This window comes from Drosophila eugracilis, unplaced genomic scaffold, assembly GCF_018153835.1.
Source record: "Drosophila eugracilis isolate 14026-0451.02 unplaced genomic scaffold, ASM1815383v1 contig_1828, whole genome shotgun sequence".
Lineage (NCBI taxonomy): Eukaryota > Metazoa > Arthropoda > Insecta > Diptera > Drosophilidae > Drosophila > Drosophila eugracilis.
Window position 1 is genome coordinate 334,745 of NW_024572675.1, and position 22,413 is coordinate 357,157.

A 22,413-nucleotide genomic window follows, 5' to 3' on the forward strand; every position below is an offset into this window, starting at 1 on the left:
CCTTAAGTTATGCAAGGCATATGCCAAAGTGAGCAAGAACACGGAGGGGATGCAGGATGCGAATGCGGATCCGGATGCGGATGTGGGTGGAGATGTGGATGTGGATGGGGTGGATGGCTAAATGGACGATAGGGCGGTAAAATAAGCTTGATGAGAAGGGTGATGAAAAGGGAAAATATTGTGGAATGCTGCTGAGAGAAGTGTTCGACTGCATAAAATCAGATCTGAAAACATTTTTTAACTTTGAAATCCCTTTTTGGTATATCTTTTTAATATAACGAATGAGACCAAGCAATTATAGTTATTTTGTAAGTCTTATTTCCTTCTAACTCGACAAGTTGTCTTGTTAGTTAATTAGATACCCAATACTGTAATGGGTAACAGCAATTTAATACCTGAACTTGACACCGCTCTTCATATAGCCTACATTTCTACTTAATTACTAAAAAAAATAATAGAATTTTTTGGGTAAATCGATTGGAAATAACAAGTAAAAACTTTGCTGAAGGTCAAGTCAGATCTGTTTCGTGCCCTGTGGATGTTATAGCGGACATGACAGGATAATTAAACAATAATAAGAATAGAATAGCTCAATCCCAGTATTCTCGTCCGTGATCTCAGCGTCCATATGAACACGCGGATGGCCACGGTTAAATCGAAACGGCTCTTGATCCCGATCAAGAAAACCCGTCTTTTACGTGTTGCATACTTTTCAGCTAATACGTTAATACCTTTTGTTCCAAGACCAAAGCTTTGCAAAGTTTAAAAACAAAAAAGTAAACTTTTTGCCTATTAGAGCTTCACAAATTCGATTAATGGATTTACTTAAAAATTGATAAAATAAAGATTTTGGTATGAAGCCAGTGTTAGTTGAATTAAACTGTCGATGGAAGGAAGGAGTGAACAACACAATTTTTAAAAGTACAAGCCATTTTATTCTTTATATTTAACCAGCTAGGCTCCCTCGCAGAGCATCCCGTTGTTAAGGCTGCTGTTTAACCCTCCGTTGAAATGTGTGAGACAGAAGAAAAGCCAACTCCGCGGTGACCCCAAACTCGATCTGGTTGATTCAATCGTGGTCTATCCCTAGCTGCATGAGGTGCTGCATCAAGTGGACGTTACTTATAGTAACTTAGTAAATTAGTTCGAATAAGATGGCAGCTGAGTGCAGAAACCTACTTACAACAGATCCATATTATGGAAAACGCGGCGCGCCATTCCTCGACCGCGTTCGTCGGATTTCATGTCATCACTGCCTAGTTCCCGGCAGTGGTGGCAGTTACCCGTGTAGGGGGGCTCATCCGTTTGCCGGGGAGCAGCCAAACCCCGTCTGATCCTCTGTTTCTGTGCAATCGATTGGGTTTTGGCGTGGTCCTCTGACCGCTCCTCCTCTTCTGAGAAAGACATGTTCTCGTCGCGACTAAAACGTGGCATAAAAATGTCAACTGCCCGACGAAATCCTTGCGGCGTGGAGCGAAGATATATCCTGGCCGGTGGCACATTTGCGTCCAAAGCCGCTTGGGCCGCTCGCCTTTCCGCCTCGTATGTGCTTCGGTGACCTCTCTTTAAGCGAGAGTTCATATCTGCGATTGCCGCGCTGCCCAGAGCAGACACCAGCCTATCCGCCTTGATGCCAATCTCGTCAGTCAAACTAGGGAAACGATCCCGCTGACAGGATCGACTAAAGTAGGGGCCGTTCGGCCCGAAAGGGTGGTTCATGGAAATAAATGAAAAAAGGTGCATTCAAAATTACACACAAATACTAAACTTCCAAATTTGTTACAGCCTCAGGTCGAATTACATTCTTCGATTTACACTTCTTTCAGATGCCTTCTTTACTTAGTAAGTTAGAAATGTAAATCGATGGTTCCTATTCTAATAGAATAGGAATAAAGTAAATGTATTCTTGACCAGGATTAAACGACCTGATAGCCTAGTCAAGTAAGCCAAGTAAGTCCCTCCTCCTATCCCCATGAACGCTGAGATCTTGAGAAGCTTAGCAGAAAGATTGATGGGATTAAGCATACAGATTCCGGAGATGCCTCCGCAGTTCAAGTTTGTTTTCAGAATAAAAGGATTACGTTTTTTAAGTTGTTAACGTTATTTTTTAACAACTTTTTCGATGCCTTGACTTTATACGAACATGAACTTCGTTTTTATAAGTTTGTTTTCCACCTTACGAACCGAATATAAATTATAATAGCGTCATATTCTGGAGACTAGTCTAATGTAAATAATCTATTAGTTTTATTTTTATCGTCTATCTATATTGGTTAAATTATGATGATTTGTCCAGAGAGCTTTAAATTTACATAAAACCTAAAAATGTCAAAATAGTTGACGATGACTAATCTATAGTTAAGATTAAGAATCCAATATTATTATATCTCGTGTTAATTTGATGAATTTTTGAAAGAAACGTTTTAACACAAAATAGATTACATTGTCTCCCGAATAAGGCCTTTTCGGTAATTACAAAATGCAAATTAATTTTAATGGTTTTTGACCGAATTTTGATATAAGATAAAAGTCATTAATACACGCCATAAAAATAAATCAGGGGCAGAAAAATACTTGACACACCATTCCGATCCCGTTGATTACCATACGGAAAAATCGCAATAAAAGTAATTATTTAGATTACATTTCTAACGGACGTCGTGCCAGGCTGATGGTAGAAAGTTGACTTTTGTGAGGGGGTTGCGGTGGCGAGATGAGGGATCGGGAACGACAAACGCCAGAGAGCGGGAGTCGGGAACAGACAGACACATATATAAATAATAAACACGGCGGGAAAATGGTACATAAAGAAGAAATGTTTCCGAGGCGGAAAAGGGGCGGACACGCTCACATCAACATTAAAAATGTATTTTAATGTGTCGCCTGTTTTGCCCATTTGGCTGCTTGTTGTCGCTTTTAATGTCTTTCATTTGGCAGGCAAATATTCCTGCGATGGCGTATATGGGTGCGCATGACCCATGACCCGCACCACCGACCACCCACCAAACTCTACCAACCACCCACTACCCACCTGTCAAGCAGAAACAAAAGACCATTAGGCAAAAAATATACGTTGCGTTTGTAAATCATAAAATGCTGTCAAATTCCCAAGCCCGCCCCTTTGTGTGTTTGCCATGTTTGTCTTTGACTTTCAGCTAATTACTTGTGATTTAATTTGAAATTGTAATTAGCTGGCAAAATGTAATTTTTGTGACGGCTCTGACAGGCGGAGAAGCTTTCGGGACTTGTACCATGTGTTGCTGGATTAACGCCTTTAAGTCCTAACAGTGCGGAGAAGATCTAGAAAAAGTTTCAAAAATATCAGTATCAAAAACTCATTGATTTCTCCCAAAAATCGCTCAGAATGTAATCAGCGGACGGACATGCTGTATCGTTTTTACTCAAAAGGAACGTCTTTCGTCTACCTGTTAGATACTATTCGGCCAAGGCTATGTTCTCTAGGGATAGGGAAATAGAGGAAACGAATAATTAAAAGGAATTTTAAAATGATAGTGCCCATTTCCCTGGTCTTGATAAAAGTTGAAGTAACTTTTTTGTAGGGTAGTACAAATTGATAATGTTTATTTCGGATATGTATATAAAAGTAAATTAAAGAAACAAAGGTGTTGGTATTAAACTTCACGACTTCCGCACTCTATGGATGACACTTGCTCTCTTCAATATTCGCAATCGACTGACTTCAACTTAAATTAGTAAGGCGCAATTTCAATTAGGAAGAGGGTGATGGGTATAGACATACTTTGATGAAACGAGACAGTTCTATATGCCGTTTTGGCTGATGGAAAAAAGCTACGAGGTTGTGGAACTCCGAACAGTGTGTCCCCATATGAAATTAAATAGGCTGCTTAATACCTTAATATACCCATATCCCACATTTTGTTCTATAAGAACAGAATCTGCTTAGAAAAACCTTGACTTCATTTCCGAAATAGCTAGCGGAATACGGATTACATTTGCTTGGACTCCAATTTAATGACCTTAAGGGTTCATTAGTTTTGACAAAGCTCGGTTAATCAAAATTGACTCCGCAGTTGGAATTTTGATTGAAATTCCATACAGTTGATAAATTTCCTAAATATAAGGACCTAAAGTAAGCTTAAATATTATTCAATTTGCTTGCTTATTTTTTAATTGCCTAACCTTTTTTTTTACACCAAAAAATATTTAGTTCATGTTGAAGAATAGATCGGCCATTTATCATAATTGTATTATTGTCAAACCGCACCTAGTTAAATGCCCATCATTGTATTGTTGTTCTAATCGTAGCTAGTTAAATGCACATCATTGTTTTCCTTTTCGTCTCAAATCTTGAAGCTCACACGCATAGACGAAATTGCAGTAAATTTGCATTGGTATTGCAGTATCACGCGTTTTTCTGCATTATCTTTTCTGCACGTTTTTTCGGCAGCTATTATACATACATACATGTATGTATATGTAGATTTTGACTCGATCGCAACCGCTTGTAACTTTCCCCGCTTAATATTTTGTAAGCCAACTTATAATTAAAAAATAAACTCCAATTCTAGAAAAAAGAAATACAGTCCACTTAATTCGCCAACAGTTCTAATAAGCTGATTACAAAAACAAAGCAACTAATGCCAAATTCGAGGAATTTTGCTTGTGGTATTCATTTGGTATGATAGATATACACTCGTCGCAAGAGTAAAGGAAAACAGGCAACATCGCAACATGGACAAAGAGACCTGTCAACTGCAGACAAAACTCAATCGAAATAAATTTGACTTCCACAATGTGAATTCCCTGTCGAGGACTTGGCGTCCCTCGCCCGAGGTAACAAAAGCGCAGCCCCACTTGGCCACCTGCTCGCCAACCCAAAGCACTCAGCCTCCATTCGATGCTGAAAGGTAGACGTACGTCCGAGCAGTCCAGCGGACGCGCTCCTATCTAAAGCTGTTAATAAAGCGCACATTAAAATATATACGTAATACGTATCTAAGTATCTCTAAGGTACAGCCCCTCGCTCCTCGAACAGTCCCTTATGCGCTGCTCGGGATGGGACATTCAAATCAAAAAGCGTGAGAATCAAGGAACGGACAAGTGGAGTGGAAAGCTTCACTGCGTAGATATTGGAGGAACGCTGTAGTAAGATGGAGCAGAGGAGGAGACGAGAATGCCCGAACCAAAAACTGTTGGGGGCACTGAATCACTGCCACGATTGTCCTGCAAACAAGTCCCGTCTCCTGCTGTTGAGTTTCATTTTTTTTTACCTCACGTTTCATTTATTTCGCCAGAGCTTTCCTTTCGTTCTTTTTGTAAATTAAGAATTTTCCTTCAGATTTTTACAGCTTTTCAATGACTGACTCCGCTCATCCTCCACTGGCCGCTCTTTCTGGAGTTTCTCAGCTGCCTGCTGGCGTTATAAAAGCCCAACGCTTCATTGCACAAACATAGTGGAGGACCGGAAGGCAGTCAGGCAGGCACCGCCTATTCTAAAGGGCTAAAGGGACAGGGAACGGAATCGGCAGAGGGAGCGGCAACTGGAGCCGGAGTGGCATCGGAAAGCGTTCTCCACTTAACAGTGCACACAACTTGGCTTGCGGTGAATACACGGCTCAAGAGCTGAGGCTTTTGAGGACGAGGGACGTTATCATTTGTGCATACGTTGGCATAAAATACTTACGGGTGTCTTCATAGGGAGTCTGTGGCAGAAATAAAAATCCAAAAATAAATTAATTAATACCGTACAAACAATACGCGAGGAACATGTAATCAAGCTAAAAAAACAGAAGAGTTTTGTGGAAAGTCTTGAGTCTTCCTTTCCTTCCACTTAAATAGGAAATCCCTAATTCTGATAAAAAAAAAATCTAGTGGCAAATAATTTTGATATACTTTTTGTCTATAACCAAACTGTCAGAATAACCTGTGAAAAATGTAAGGCTAAACAAAAGTAACCATGATACGAAATGGAGAATCGAATTACAAAGAAAAGCACGAGAGAAAATGAACCTTTTCCGCGCTCTCCCTCATTATACACGTTACTCGTAGAGTAAAAGGGTATATTTGATTCGTTGAAAAGTATGTAACAGGTAAAGCGAAACGTTTCCGACCCTATATATTTTTAATTAGTATCAATAGCGAAGTCTTTTAAGCCATGTCCGTCTGTCCGTATGAACGCTGTGATCTCAGGAACTATAAGACATAGAGAGTTTTGATAAAGCAAGCAGATTCTTGAGGTTCATAAGCAGCGCAACGTTATTTCAGCATCCTGCTGACCTTCGTTTGACCCTATACAACATTTTTTGTCCAAATCTATCGATTTAGCAAAGATTTTTCAAATCGGAACATTATTTCGCTATTTATGACGTCAGCATCAGTTAGTAAACCTTTTTTTTTTTGAAAAAAGGTGGCGTTTTGTCCATTTCCTCTAGCAAAATGAATATTTTAAAATTGTGTAAAAGTGTAACGGGTATATTATAGTCGCGGCACTCGACTACAGCGCTTAAGAATATGGGCGCATTGTTTTTACCGGCTTCTGAAATGGAAATGCTAAACAAATTAAATGAAATGAAATTTCCCTATTTCAACAGCCAGTTACAAGGAGCTTGTACAGCCAATTAAATATTCTTTAAAAAAATCTTAATTAAATAATTAAACGCAAACACTGGAATATTTTATATCAATAAGCGCTCTCAGAAATTAATCTTATTTCTCAGTTCTCTTCAATTATTTTCAGCATCCGCAAAGTATGCTAAGGAAAAATTCAATCAGCCCTGCAAACGTTCACCGGATCCTGCCAGCTTCGGCGTTGGCAGGAGAGCAGTGCCTTCATGACCCATGCCTCCCCATAAATTTGGTAGAGGCGAACAGACCAGAGTTTTCCCTGTAGGCTCTTTCCTTTCATTGACCCACAAATAATAATACCCACACGTACTTTGTCGTGCGCATTACCAGACGTGCCTTTGGGCTGACTGACTCACTGGAAACTTACTGTTTTGCGATGACAGTTATAAATAATATTACATATGCGAAACAATATTAGGTTAATTCCTAAAATTCACATTTGCCTAAAACATTTCTATGATTCTATAGCCTGCCTCGTTTCACAGCGGCATTGTGGTTGCACGCTGAAAGGATGTGTGGAAGGGGACTGGAGCGCTGTGAATGATGGGGAAATAAAAAATGGCAAAGGATAGCTATAACTTTTAATCGCTCGCATTACGGCGCAAAATAATCGGAGAAGAAGATTGAGAACTCATTTAAAAGCGTAAAAAACTGTTTATAATTTGTTATGAGGGACGACAAAAATGACATTGGTACCATTGAGTGCAGAAAAATGTACCTATATGGTAGGCATATAGGATAGGTAGATGTTAGGATAGTCTGCCAAGTGATAACTGATTAGTTATCGATCGGCGTAAAAATTGATTTGGTCTTTAAGTGCCTTACCTAGGAACTATAAAATAAAGAGTTTGGTCTGAAAAAAGTCAAAAATATATCAACGGCGGGTATAGACAATATTATTAGGAGAGAAGAAAGGGTAACTCGACCCTATGAATCCTATAAATTCAGAATTAGGATCCATAAAATATAGAAAGAAATGCTTATTCTTGAGAAGCTCACTCTAACGCCCACAATTCGCGAGCAACAGTGACTCCACTAAGTTTCAGGGTATGTATTGGTTAGGCATTTCCTGTTTTAATCATTTTTTACATTATTATATCGAATATTTCATTAGAAATTTCTTAAAAAATAATTAGGTGACCTAAAATACAGTTATTAATCATGCTTTTTATGATCTTTATGATAAGTGGTGCTAATATAATTCAGTTTCTGTAAGCAAAATTATATTAAAATTTGGTATAACAGTTGTGGGCATCTGGGAGTCGCGGTCTATTTCCTGTTTCGAATGATTTAGACAATTCAATGATTAATTTTCGTTATACCTCCATCGGCATACACTTGCTCCTGCCTTTTGGTTAGCTGGAGTTTTAGTCAGGTGTTCGGTCCATTGACATAAGATTTGTTCAGATAAGCAGTAAAAGTAAGCAGCGCCATTAAAAAAAGGGCACCCAGCTGTGTGGGTGGCTCAAGAGCTTCTCAGATGCGGCAGATGCGGGCTATTATCAATGTTGCCACTTCATTCAAATTAGGGCTGGAACCCTCCGCTAGCGTGACGGGTACCACAAAAGCGGCTTTTTCCTTTCACCTCAGTGTTCAAATTTTAATCGCATTTCTTGGTCATTCATTTCTTGGTGGCTGAGTCCTTTTTACTTGCCTGCCCTTTGGCTCCGACATCTGTATGTGGGAGCGGAGCTCCTTGGCAAAGAAGGTGGCGCAGCAGGAAAAGGGTTTCTCCGTTTCTGCCCTGTGCTTTGTGCCTTGGCCAGCACGTCAGTTACTCATTTGTTTTCGTCTCCTCCGTTTGCTGCGTAGCCCGCAAAATGAAAATGAAAATGAAAATGAAAATTGGTTTTCTCTCGGTTACTTACTGTCCTTACCAGAAGCGCCACCACGACCACCAGCAACAACAACGACAGCATTCATTTAAAATGTAAATAATGTGACAAATTACCTGAATTAGTGACACAGCGTTCGGCGAGTTTACGTTGGTCGTCGTTTCGAATGAATCTCTCTTCCCACCTTGTTTTTCCTCTAAACGTGTTTGTCTTTGTTTTTATTTTTCAGTGCCCAATTTAGCTGTTGACTTTGGTCAGGCAAATGCTTATGGTAATTTAATTAATGCACTGAAGCAGCTAATCAAAACGAAAGAGCTAATCGAGACAAGGGAAAATTATTACAGGCTTTTCCACAAACTTATTTTTGAAACGAAAGCCCAAGGAATCCACGGGCCGTCTATTAAATTCAATTATGGCTCAAGCAAAATATTGAATCACCGGGCCAAACGAAGGGAGGAAACGCCATGTATTCTTGTATAAGCCCCAGTATGGAGACCTAGCAGGCTTAAGACCTTCGCACAGCTGTCGTGTAAATATTTAATTTACGAAATTCCATAATAAAATTTTCCCTTAGTCCGACGTCCTTCTGTTCCTTTCGGTTGCTCCGTCGAGGCAGCTGGGTTTTCATTTCGCATGCCAATTGTTTGGCAAGTGTCAAAATAATAACAAGCCACCCCGGCAAGCTTTCGGCAAGCACAGTCGCAGCCTCGAAGCCCCAGAAGTGGTGCATCCGAATGCCAAGTGTCAAAATATTTCGAACATTTTTATGTTAATTTTGAATTAATAAAATAAATATTAAATCAGTGCGGAAAGCAAATGGCGCCGAGGGTGTCAAGGGAAAATGACAAATGGCAGGGGCATTCGAGCAGACGACTATATTAGAGACCAAAACCACTAATTTATCCCCAGGGAAAGGGGAGATCCTGGCAGCTGTTGCCCTTACCCCATCCTCCCGCCTCATCGAATCTGGACTCGTTACACCCACCACCGAGCTGGAGTTAGCTTTGATTGGAGTCTTGCTGCTCTAATTGCTATTTTCAAAATTTAAAGACCGCTGAGCCAATTTGGTTATTGTTCTATTTAATTTAACTCTGTCGGCTCGTTGATTTTTATGGCTGTACCGACTTCTTACTTTTAATGGTTACAGAAATTAAATTGGCAAAAAAACCGACTCGCACGTTTTTAAGGGACGTATAAAGTTTCTGATTTGGTGCAAAGGGGAAACGACCTTATTTGATATTTATTGGACACAAATGTTATCCCGCCAAGTGGAAATAGGATGTTAGTTTAGGGTAAATTCTTGCCGATGTGTCTTAAGACAAGAACCCTAAATGATTGTGGAGCCTTAAACGATTTAAGGTTTAAGGTTAAATATGAGATTTTTCCCCTTGGAAAATATATAAAGAACTGCGCGAGTTGAGTTTAAGTTAGCTTCGAGCTAAAACTTGGTTCGTCTATGTGTGGATTGCAATTTTGGGTTACAACAGAATCTGCGAATACCGTAGCCCTGTTTTTAACGAATAAAACAGCTGACATCAATTAACAGCTGACTCGTTAAAAACAAAACAAGCCCATCAGATGGTTACCCTTTCATCATTTTTTTAAAACATTCATCAACGTTTTTGCTGCCCATAAGTTAGTTAAGGTAGTTAAATTTTACACAGCTTCAGATTCTGCTTCTGCATTATTTTACAATTGGTAAGCACAGTAACGGGTATCTGTGTCGGGGCACTCGGCTATAGCGATACTCCGTGTTAATACAATCGTCAACGTAGTACGGATAACGTATTTAGTCGGCTATGAACGGAACTTCAAGCACAGACTGATGACATCAGGCTTTCCTACGCCAAAGGGTCAGTTGTAGTTTTTATCTGGAGCTCTCTAGTCACACGGGGCCACACGGGGCTGAAAATCTCTGAATAAAAATTCAATATCAAAATTTCAGTTTTCCAACTAATTCTCTACCCGTGAAGTTTGCGTGAGTGTCTAAAAACTACTCGGGTGGCTATTCCTAAAACGTATCCCTTTCTTATAGCACCAACGAAAAAAATATGTGCGGCTTTGGTTGTGGTCCTTACGGCTACGGACCCTCGGGGCCCTGCGGACCCTGGTGCGGACCTTGGTGTGGCCCTTGCGCCTTGTCACTGGGACCCTGCAGCTACTCCTGCTGCGGCGGACCCAAAGGCTGCGGACCGTGTGGACCCGCCTGTTGGCCGTACGGCCTGTACACCTGCTAGGCTTCAGACGGATTTTGGGAACGTGTGAGATATTCCCCCGACAAATGTAGTTCAGGTGAGTCCTCTGTTCGTATGTGGGGGGGGTGGAGGTAGGGCGAATTGAAATTTTCTTAAGAGCCAAAACAAAGTACAGAGCGCTGGCAATAAAAATTTCACCGACTTTCCGCGGAGATGGGAGGCGAGGGCTGGGCAGAAAAGTTCAATAAATCTTTTGCACAAAGAGGGTTGCGAGGCCGTTCGATTGTAAACAATGCTCTAATTTGAATTCTTCAGCTGGAGCGGAGAGTTGCATCAGTTGGAAAAGGGTAACGCGGATTTTATTCTAGAGAGCGTGTATGAGTTTCCGGTGCCAAAAAAAGCACTAAAAAGTGACGACGGAGAGTGCAGAGTGCTGGCTTTTATTGCAAAATTTTTCGGGCCCTTTCGATGTTTATCGAAACTGATTTTTGGCAACCTACAGTATAAGCTTGGTTTCCAATTTCGAAAGCCCCATTATTAAGAGCTCTCTGGGGGATGACGGAATTCTGAAAAGTAATCATCAATTATAATGGCCTACATCCCAAATGCCAAATCCCTCTTACTATTTCCTCAATTCTTATAAAAGTATTGTATTTGTCTACTAATCAAACCTGGGGAAACCAAAGCCACCGACTCCTTATTTTATCTTTTACTACATATCCTAATGATTTTTTTAATTTTAATTTCAGGGTGGCCTATGAAAAAACCTTGGCTTTACTGAAATTCGAGCAAAAAGTAAACGTTGTATTCATTAAAAAATGCTGCATTCATATACCAAGAAAATTTAATAAAGCTTTTTAGGGTGGTTTATAAAGTAAAAATTTAATAAGGATATGTGAACTCAATTATTGTGGTCGGCTTTTTAACGGGGGCAGGAAGTTGGCACTAGGAACTTATGTGCCATTAGCCATTTAATTAATATCAATATTTCGAATGAATTTCAGTACTCTCCTTCGTAGTACTCTGACCGATTTATCGATTTCTACAGCAGGGAGCAGTTGCAAATTATTTTCCATTTCCGCCATCCTTCCATTTAACTAATGGTTCCCTTTGCTTCTTGTGCCCTTAATCCGTTACACAATTCTGAACGAAACCCAGTAAGAGGACACCTCAATCCGTCAAAAATCAAGGCATTATTAACGCTGACCCCCAAATGGAAACAGTGTCTTTATAAGCTAGTATAAAAGTTGGATTCTCTAGTGTTTTTGGCAGTTACTTCCATTCAGTGCTAGTAGAGTTGCCAGAGGCTGGTTTGATACCCGATCACCAGGCACCAGTTCCACTTCAAGCGCCACTATGGGACCTCAAAGCAATGCACCTTAAACGACGAACGTCAAGTATGCCATTGATCGGGTATGGCACCATAGTCTCCTCCCGATGCTGAATGCCGTCCGCCGCAGCCATGCTGTAAATTCAAATGTAGAGAAGCCTGCTAAGCACTATCTTCTACATACCACAGCTTAACCCAACCCATTCTCCATAAAAACTTGAGCAAAAAGACCAATTTTTTAAGCTTATTTTAGCTTTTGCATTTGGTATATTATTTAACCTGAAAAAGATGTAGGATCAATCGAGCACAAATCAAGGTGGGGTCAGGTGGTGCTCCAAGAGGCCACTTCACAAGTTACCTTATTCTTGTCATTTTTAGGCTTGGGGCTGCACACAACGCGTGTTCTCGGGAAGATCGCAAATGCCCTTGAGACCATTAAAGTACTTGTCGCCACAGCTAACCAGCAGGGGTTTTCCATATCGGCAGATGTAGTAGTCGGAGCAGCTCTTCAGTGAAGCTAGCATGAATCCGTCGGGCTTATTGCGGCACACGTACTTCGTGTAAGTGGAAATGCTTAGGTCATGGCTTTTGGTGACCGACAGCTTCTCAGTTTCCAATACGGGTCGCACGGCAGGACGCAGGGGCTTTGCTGGTCGCACTTTTACAGAGGCTGGCTTGGCCTTTGATGCCACCGAGGTCTCACAGGTTGTTGTGGTCGTCGGCCCGCAAGTTGTTGTTGTTGTTGGCACACAAGTTGTTGTTGTTGTTGGCCCACAAGTTGTTGTAGTTGTTGGCTCACAGGTTGTTGTAGTGTTGGCCCGCAGGTTGTTGTAGTTGTAGGCCCGCAGGTTGTTGTAGTTGTTGGCTTGCAGGTTGTTGTAGTTGTTGGCTCGCAGGTTGTTGTAGTTGTAGGCTCGCAGGTTGTTGTAGTTGTTGGCTCGCAGGTTGTTGTAGTCGTTGGTTTGCAGGTTGTTGTAGTTTTTGGCTCACAAGTTGTTGTAGTTGTTGGCTTGCAGGTTGTTGTAGTTGTTGTCTCACAGGTTGTTGTAGTTGTTGGCCCGCTGGTTGTTGTAGTTGTTGGCTCGCAAGTTGTTGTAGTTGTTGGCTTGCAGGTTGTTGTAGTCGTTGGCTCGCAGGTTGTCGTAGTTGTTGGCCCACTGGTTGTTGTAGTTGTAGGCTCGCAGGTTGTTTCAGTTGTTTAGTTGGCTCGCAGGTTGTTGTAGTTGTTGGCCCGCTGGTTGTTGTAGTTGTTGGCTCACAAGTTGTTGTAGTTGTTGGCTTGCAGGTTGTTGTAGTCGTTGGCTCACAGTTGTTGTAGTCGTTGGCTCGCAGGTTGTTGTAGTTGTTGGCCCGCTGGTTGTTGTAGTTGTTGGCTCACAAGTTGTTGTAGTTGTTGGCTTGCAGGTTGTTGTAGTTGTTGGCTCACAAGTTGTTGTAGTTGTTGGCTCGCAGGTTGTTGTAGTCGTTGGCTCGCAGGTTGTTGTAGTTGTTGGCCCGCTGGTTGTTGTAGTTGTTGGCTCACAAGTTGTTGTAGTCGTTGGCTCACAAGTTGTTGTAGTCGTTGGCTCGCAGGTTGTTGTAGTCGTTGGCTCGCAGGTTGTTGTAGTTGTTGGCTCACAAGTTGTTGTAGTTGTTGGCTTGCAGGTTGTTGTAGTTGTTGGCTCACAGGTTGTTGTAGTTGTTGGCTCACAAGTTGTTGTAGTCGTTGGCTCACAGGTTGTTGTAGTTGTTGGCTCACAAGTTGTTGTAGTCGTTGGCTCGCAGGTTGTTGTAGTTGTTGGCCCGCTGGTTGTTGTAGTTGTTGGCTCACAAGTTGTTGTAGTTGTTGGCTTGCAGGTTGTTGTAGTTGTTGGCTCACAGGTTGTTGTAGTTGTTGGCTCACAAGTTGTTGTAGTCGTTGGCTCACAGGTTGTTGTGGCTGGTGTTGGTTCTATTGCACAAAGGGTGGTAGTAGTTGGGGCGCACGCTGTGGTCGTTTCAGCACATGGTACCACGGCGGAAGAGCCTCCAACAGGCGCACTGCCCAATGTTGAAGGCTGAACCTCAATGCAACCAGTGTTGTAGTTGACACATCCCTGGACCTTAGCGTCGAAAAAGCGAGAGCACGTGCTGACGAGAGCCACTCCTGACTGACACTCGTAGTATTGCGAGCAACTGCCAGGAACCAGAGCGCGGAATCCATCCGACTTGTGGGCACAAACGTAACGCCGATAGAGCTGATTATTGATCGATTTCACGGCTGGCTGCACACTAGCGGCACTGATGCTAGCCACGAAAAGGGCGGCACAGGCAATTACTGGAAGGAAAAGATGGTTTAGTCCTTAGTGTCGTCTTCAGACTCCTTAACTGTATCCCTTTCATACCAAAGGCAACTTTCATTTTGTCGGCAGCTATTCCTGTTTAGAGTTCCTTTGTATTATTTAAGCTTGCACAATAAGTCTCGTGCTGACGAACACGCTTTAATGACTGTTTTGCAAGTGCACAGTCTTTTATATGAAGCCCTTTGTCTCAAGATGAGTATCTCCCCTTATCGAGTTTTTGATAGACAGGCCACACACTATTGCGTCTTGGGCGGCAACCGTGATCATATGAGATGGTAATTTAATGGCTTCCGTTATCTGTTGGATACGGGCGTTTTCCCTATATGTTTTAATTTCTTTAATTGTTCTCACAAGACGGAACTGGAAACACGACGACACGATTTTCATTTCCGTTCTTTGATCATTTAATTGATATATTTTCAAGCTCATTCTTCTTTCACTTCCTCTTTCAATCACTCTGACGTTTTCTTGAGGAATTTTATCTGCAGAACTTAACCTTTTTTATAATAGCATATAAAAATATCTGGAGTGATACTCTGACCTTATGGTTACTTATTAGCATCACCAGATCCTGACTTTATGAAAAGAGCTTTGTCAATGGTGTTCTGAGAAGACTCAGTCCTATCTATGGGGCAATTAGGGTTTCTAACAGCTTCACTGAAAGTAAGAAACTAAAAGCAACTGAAGAATGACCAAAGTTTGATAAAGACCCACCAATTAAGACTGATTGTCGTAGTGCTAATATTTAGTGTAGAGCAATCTACTTTGTTTTTCGTATATCAAAATCAATCAATATTTCTTGAATTCGTAGAATCTCAGACAGTGCTGTACAATAATAAAAATATAGCAAGAATTTAATATTACTCAGAACATATTTTATAATTGGCTTGCCAGATCCTATCCTTTTATATCCGTCTCAAAATATTTAAAATGAAGATAATATCAACTTTTTTCAGTCGCGAAGGTCTGATATTAGTAAATTATTATTTTTATGACATTTAAAGCATTTAATATTATGTTTTCCCAAAACGACGACTTCTCCCCTTACAGGATTGCTTCATTTAAAATTATGGTTGCATTTTTGTAAAGTGAATTCATAATCATTTTTTTTATGAGCATTAAATATAAATGGTATGGGCCATTACGCATTTGGGTTTCGACTGATCAGCGATAGCAAAATAAAGGTACTTACTCTTGATTTCTTATCAAATGAAATGGAACTGCTATCAAGCTATCAATACTTTTACCGATGTAAACATGTTTTGGCCAACGAACTTCAAGTTTCGTCAATGTTTTGGTAGTTGAAAACATTTTATACCTACTACTTAGCACTACTCCAAGGGTAAAAGGAATGTAAATGTAACCGTTGAAAAGAAAAACAGGCAGAAGGAATCGTTTTCGAACTAATAAGGTTCTTCTTAGAGATCAGATGTCCCTTTTTCCTGTAAGCGCTGTAATCCTTGGGATAGCATGAACTACATATTAGACCAGGAAGTGTATTCTCTTATACTCGGCACTTGATTAGAGCGATCCGCATCCAAAAAGTAATTATAAGTCGTAAGAAAGTGAAACCTTTTAAAAAATATAACTTATGTACGCAAAGTGATTTTACTTTATTATTTTTTAAATATATAATTCTTTAAGCCTTACAGTGCCAAAGATATAAGTAAACTTCATGCGGAATTCGGATACACTACCGTTAGTCTGTTAATCAGTATTAAGACAAGCATTATAACGCCATCTGTTGTTTGAATCGTATAAGGCTTCTTGATTAACTGGCGGTGACATACTTAATAGCCTTCTTTACTCGACTGTAATCATCATCGACTATATCATTTTGCTTCAAGATGGAAAAAATATACCAAGCCTATAACCCATAAAGATACAAATATATATATTATATATTATGTATTACTAATATTTTTTACGCTAGAGGTCATAATGTCCGCTGGTGTACAGATCTGTGTAGTCTATTTTTCAAACGCCAATATATTGGGGGCTTAAGGTATAGGGGTATTTCGATCTGAACTGTGAATTTCTTTCAACACATTCTTTCAGATATTCAGTTACTTAGGATGTTAAGTTGCTTTATAAATTTCATTCTTAAACCTTAAAATTTAACATTAAACCCTTCTCGTGACTTTAACATTAACATCAAATTTGTGCACATTTTAAAATTAGCTAAAAAATACTGAAACGCAGGCAAGCACTGAGGCAATTTGCGTTTGCGACCTCAGCGCTGATTATGACGACGACCAGGGCACATTAATGCTGATGAGATGTTGCTGCTAAGTAGCATTCCCAGAACCCATTTTGTTCTCATTTACGGTCCCATGCCAGCTCCCAGGGAACCAGGAGATCAGGTACACCGACCCCCGAGGTTGTGGAAAATTGGTGACCCCTCTGAACAAAGAGAATCTTAGCGGTTTCTAGGCCAGCACCACATTATCATACCTCTTCTCCCATTCCAGCTGTCTTTTTCTCTTGACTTTGCAATTAAATATGCACATTCTCATTAAAAGTTTGCGCCATTAATAAACGCCAACAGGGATGTAATTTAATACGGTTAAAAAGCACAACACTGCCAGGGTAAGGTGAGCCAGGAGCGAGTCCTGAGGAGGGTGAGAATCAGGTGGGCGTGGTGGGCGTGGTGGGGCACACACTGCATTACATTAAACATGCAGACATGTGAGAGCCAGCCCCGCCCATCTGCCAAGCCCGATCCTCCTTGGATGGAACAAAGCTCATAAAATTTGCAAATGTAAATAATTTTCTTAACGAAATTTCCACGATTCCATTTCCGCAGCCTGACTGTTTCCGGGCCACAGGTCCTCGTGCCCTGCCCCGCATTAAAGCTCGTCAGGTTTTGGCTGCAAATTTGTCAACTGACGGGCCACCAAGAACAGGACACGACACATATGGCCGGTGCTGGAGTCGGCTCCCCCTCCTGACATAAATAATAAATAATTGAAAATGTCTCCCGGGAATGCCGTTCCATCGCCTTCGCGTGAACTTTGCCAGCCAACAACTTGGCCCTAATATTAGAGCAGGTCGACATAAAGCCGTGAGAGGCGGGCACCCCGTGTGTACTAGTTGGACGGGTATACACATTTGGAAAGTTCTTGTGGTGTTGGATATTCGTCATCAGAGTTTCCGCTCTGCCCATGAATCAATGGCAATTCCAAAAGAATTGGTTAGCGCCTAAATTTCAAAACTACAATTTTTGGTCATAATGAAAATTGGATTCGATAAGATAGACGCCGTTTTTTCTCACATGAACAATTAGCTAATATGGAAACCTGGTCTTACAACTTGCTGGTTACATTGGCAGTACAAATTCTTTGAACTTCAACACGTTTGACTTTCAAAAAGTAGTTCCCTAAAACCACCCTCAGGTCGAGCACATTAAGTGCAAACATCTAGGCGAATTGTCGACAGCTCGCTTTCCCGGCCCGACTTAGTGTGGACTCGCTTATTGCCTCGGTTTCTTGGGCCAATTCCAGCGGGAAATTAAAGTAAAAGTTTATGATTTTCAGCCCCACGCACTTTGGCCACTGCCACGCCCTGTCCCCTCATCAATTCGCCCACATGTGGGTCGAAATTGTGGCTCATTATGTATTTATGTCAATTTCTGACTCTCCACTATGCTTGTGTGCGTCGGGCCGCAATGACATGTAAAACCTTTTTGGGGAAGCCTACGGGTCTGTCTTAGAGGAGAATGTCGGGCATGGATCTGGGACTCCCCCACCTGGCCGACAAGCATTTAATGACTTTGGCTTGCTCTCTTTCGGGCGGCGTTTAGCGTGCAAACTCACTCTACATTCCCGAGCCGTTACAATTTTTACTCCTTCAGGAATCGTTAGGGCGTGTGTATGGTTTTGTGAGCATATTTCAGGTATTTTTATTTCAGCATTACTTTTTATGCACTCACTAACGCACCCATACTGACACGTTTTTACCGCAGTTATGTTTTGAGCAATTTATACTCTCCGTGACGAGAAGCCGGCCAAAAAAGACGGCGTTCCTTACTCTGGTCTTTAGAATGCGGCCCTCAATATTGTGAGGGATTTTCTTTGTGTGCTGAAAAATTCTGATGCTGTGAGTAAGGAGCTACTAAACATGGGGTTTTATTTGGATTTAGCTGACATAAAACATATATTTTCATGATGGTCCACTGCCTACGCAGTCACTGGTGCTAAATATAGGTTTAGTTCGGAATTGGTTAGTCTTCCAACTTTCCTAATCGTCAGCAAACAAGGCAGTCTATCATAAAGTCCATATATTAATTACACTAATTTAAATTCAAACAGATTTCTTTAGACTTTGATTAGTCTGTAAATAAATGGAATTTCCTTCTGAGACGAAGTAGTCTTCAAAGTACTTATGAGTAAACGCTGTAGTTTTCATAAGGTATTTCTTCTACATTGAGCCCGTTGTCGAATTTTACCCTAACTCGTAGAGTGAAAGGCTATAATGTACTTGTTGAAGTGTTCGTAATTCGAAGAAGGATGTGTAGCAGTCTATCAGAAATCGACTCGACTTAGCCATATCCGTCTCCCTGATATTCCATATAAATTTGTTCTAGCGATAGCATATTTATCATAAAATGAAGAGATGAAACTAGATGTAGAGATATTTATAAAGATGAAGATACATTCACACTTGACTTCTTGCTGTTCGCTCCTTTAGGCTTATAAGTAAAGTAGCGAAGTAGAAGCGTTTTGATCAATTTAAGAATGTCGATAAGTTTAGCATTGCTTATCACGGTTCTGCTCAAATACCATAATTACATAACTTCTTTGAGATGCTCCAACACTCCTTGCTTACTGTTGCAGCCCAGAAAGCAGTTTGAATTAGACATTTTTCAAACTGATTTCAAAAGTCCATTTAAAGCCAAAGAGTAACCCAAATCGCAGTCTCCCTTCGCTTTTTGCGATGGAAGAGAAATCATTAAACTGATTTATATTCTGTTTGACTCCAGTTCCGCACTGAATTTGAGTTCAAGTTGGATAAAAGGGTCGCCGCCCCACCCAAGTCAATATCGCATGTGTCGGGGTTGCCCAAGGGTTAAGTGATTTCTTTTCCTTTTCATTCTTTTTCGGTTTTATTTCTGCGCCCCTTTTGCCATAAAATTAAGTCAACTGTAACATAAAGTGGTGTAAGCTTTCCGCATTTTAGTGCGAGTTTATATTATAATACTTTACATTTGAAACGATATTGAAATTGGTAGTGGCACAGTGGCAGTTGAAAGTTTTTAGCAGCGTTAACTGAATATAATTATGGATTTTGAAGAACCCGATTACTGGTGGTAAGAACTATAAACATATATTGACACCGTGTAAACACTTACTAGCGCCACCTATTGCTAGATCCGTATAAAGCATGTCAAACAACTTCACGGCGCCGCCTACGTTTTTAATAAGCTAATACCAAATATTCTTGTTAGAAAATTGAAATGCTATATGGGGCTAACGAGTACATAAATCGAAAATGATGTCAAGTCCGTTAATCATAAATTAGAAGAGGGTACTCGTAGAAGAAAAGTATCCCACAGCTTATACTTCGTGTTGAAGCAGGCGGCCTTTTTTGTTTGAGACAAAGTTTTTGGCTGGCCTAAATATTCTAGTCATTCGTTTCTCTGATGATCAAATCAGGTCCCGTCTTGTGGCTCAAAAAGAAAGACAACATTCACATTCTTACAGAAATGTGCTGGTAATTAATTTAAATTGTTTAATGCCTGATCCTTCTTAGTTGAACTTACAGAACCAAAAATAAAATGAAAAATATTTGGCGCTTGATGTATTTAGAAACTTTACAGAGATATGTACGATGTAACAGAAGTTGGACTGGCGGTGCTCTTGTGTAACATACGGCGCGGCGTGTGAAAGGCTGTGTATGTGTATATGCGGGAGCGTAGTGCGCTTGTGTGAGCATCCTGTGCGTTTGTTATTAAATAAATTGACTGGCACATACACATACACACGCACACGAAGCCACAATGGTCTAGTCAGTCACAGCTGAGAGGAAAGTCGAGCTGAGTCCCGGCGCTGGATCTGCTCCTGGCCCTAGGTAGTTCATCATGTCATGAAAATTGTATGGAAATTTAATTGAAAACATAAGCCAAGGATAACAGGCCAAAAAGGACAGGCAATCACACAGCCACTCACACACTCGAGCGGAATGGTGGCCACAGCAAGGGCGAGCTTAACAAATATGGACGCCCTCTGCCCCGACCCCTCCATTTCCTCGGTCCTGCTCATTGTTTCCTGCCGTGCACAGAAAGTGAACGAAATGATATAAATAAATAAACAAACTACAAGATAAAGCTATTTGCAATTTGATTGTCAATTTCCATGAGACCTAGAGCGGCAGGCGGGGGGTCGTGGGGTCCTTTCGGCTTTTCGAAAAGTTGGGTTGTGATTGTCAGGACGTTTCCGCAGCAAAAACGAACTTCTTCCCTGGGAGCTTCGGTTCATCTGTCAGTGGTTAAAGTCACTTACTCATTGATGCAGTCAATCAAATTTCATGAGTGATTTTTGTTATGCCAAGAAAACGTTGTTGCTTTTCTGTCAGTTTTCATTTACATTTTCGGCTTGATTGCCCCGAATGCCATTTTCTGTCGTTTCCATTTCGTTATTACCTTGCCATTTCATCCTCCTAAAGTTTAATTGCATTTCTTCCATTTTATTTCCAAGCATTACATTTTACTCAGAGTTATGAAGTGCTGCGCCGCCACCCAATCCACTGCCTTTTCCGTTCACCTCAACTCTCATTTCAAATGACCACTTCAAAGGCCGCCGAAACCCTAATTAAAAAGCGCTTAATACTGGATGAACTTACTGGGCGTGTGCTAATTTCATAATCCAAATAAAGTTTCAATTCATTTGGCCGGGAAAAGTGTGTATATAATTTTTCCCTTTTGAGTTCATTTTATTTTTGAGAATAATCGATGCTCCTGCTGAGAGGCTAACTAATTGAACACTTTGCGAAAATGGAAAATAGTATCCGACTGTCAGATATCCGTTACTATGTAAACTAGAGCAGTATGTTGTTACCTTACTGCCCATTGCGAATATATGCGCAGTAAGGGGGACGTGGTTGGATGCTAATATAAGCTTGCCCTCTCGCCCTCTTAATATCTGTTAAACTTAATGAGGTCTCTCCGCGTATACAGACAGGCAAACGGGTTTAAACGACAATTTCAAAGGTAAAGAATGTGTTATCAGACATGATGTCTTGAGATAATGAGGAAACCGGTTGTTACCAAGTTTATATCTACATATGCCTTTGTATGATTTCATTATTTAATCGAATTAAAGATACGTGTCCTATCCATACTATTTACGGTTTTAGGGTTTTCAATTTTCCGTCAATTAAAGAGGCCAACTGTATAAGTGAATTTCCAAGGCAAGCTCAACGTCCAGAAAGCAATCAAAGAAGTGCGGACGGACAATCATACCGATGGTTAGAGTGTATTCCGGATTTAGCGTGCATCAATGGCTGGCTCTGCGCGTTTATTGAATGAAGTCGGACGAGCGTTGGATAAAGAAGCGATTCAATGAGAGTTCCGCCGCCTGGTCAGCCTGCCATAAGCCTAATGTAAATCCTCCCCAGCTCTCTGAGCCGACCAATGTCGTCGCAGTCTACACTGAAAACGTCCATTAGCTAAGCAGATTAATTGCTAAAAGGTATTTAATTCGTGATGCTTTTATATTTCGCCGAGTTCCCTTTATTCTCCACTCTGCCATCTATTAGGATTTGGGCTATCAGCCCGGCCAGCCATTCCACCATCCAGTCGAATATTTCGCAATGCTTTCTTTTATTCTATTCAGGTTTTTATTTTTCTTTACTGACTCACTCCGCACTCCAACGCTGTGCTTTTTGAGGTCCTTGGAAATATGGCGTTAAGTACTTTCGAGCTGGCTTCTTTCCTCTTGGATTTTTGTCGCTTTTTAATGCTTCATTAGCTGCTAATGGAAATTGTGTAACGCCCTGTGAGGGCAACTAAAGAATCTGGTGTAGACTTTGATTTTGATTTGTCTGTGAAAAATTCGAACAAAGAAAAGTTGACAGCCACAGAGCAACATATCGATGATTTAATGTTGAATATATATTTATGTATATAT

General features: G+C 40.8%; 2 protein-coding genes and 1 long non-coding RNA gene across 7 annotated transcripts; 1 reads left to right on the top strand and 2 right to left on the bottom strand.

Moving 5' to 3' along the window:
• Positions 1–918: 918 nt before the first annotated feature.
• Positions 919–1,941, bottom strand: LOC108113421. 5 transcript variants are annotated; one of them, XM_017223976.1, is made up of 2 exons: positions 1,184–1,941; positions 919–1,102 (listed from the first exon to the last, which is right to left on the bottom strand). In XM_017223976.1, the coding sequence occupies exons 1-2, from the start codon at positions 1,741–1,743 to the stop codon at positions 1,087–1,089; spliced, it is 576 nt and encodes a 191-aa protein (XP_017079465.1). In that variant the 5' UTR covers positions 1,744–1,941; the 3' UTR covers positions 919–1,086. The 5 variants fall into 5 exon arrangements, with proteins under 5 accessions (XP_017079465.1, XP_017079464.1, XP_017079467.1 ...); XM_017223975.1 differs by having other exon boundaries at positions 919–1,121; XM_017223978.1 differs by having other exon boundaries at positions 919–1,131.
• An 8,293-nt stretch (positions 1,942–10,234) lies between these two features.
• On the top strand, positions 10,235–11,517 carry LOC108113414. Its single transcript, XR_001772705.2, has 3 exons — positions 10,235–10,419; positions 10,477–10,733; positions 11,386–11,517. It is a non-coding gene; the product is annotated as an uncharacterized LOC108113414 (long non-coding RNA).
• Positions 11,518–12,217: 700 nt separating this feature from the next.
• On the bottom strand, positions 12,218–14,416 carry LOC108113413 (mucin-5AC). The gene is given in 5 exon segments (XM_017223967.2): positions 12,218–12,789; positions 12,792–13,166; positions 13,169–13,267; positions 13,270–14,262; positions 14,330–14,416. Coding segments are annotated over 5 exon segments (1,932 nt in total). The 5' UTR covers positions 14,346–14,416; the 3' UTR covers positions 12,218–12,340.
• Between the last annotated feature and the right edge of the window lie 7,997 nt (positions 14,417–22,413).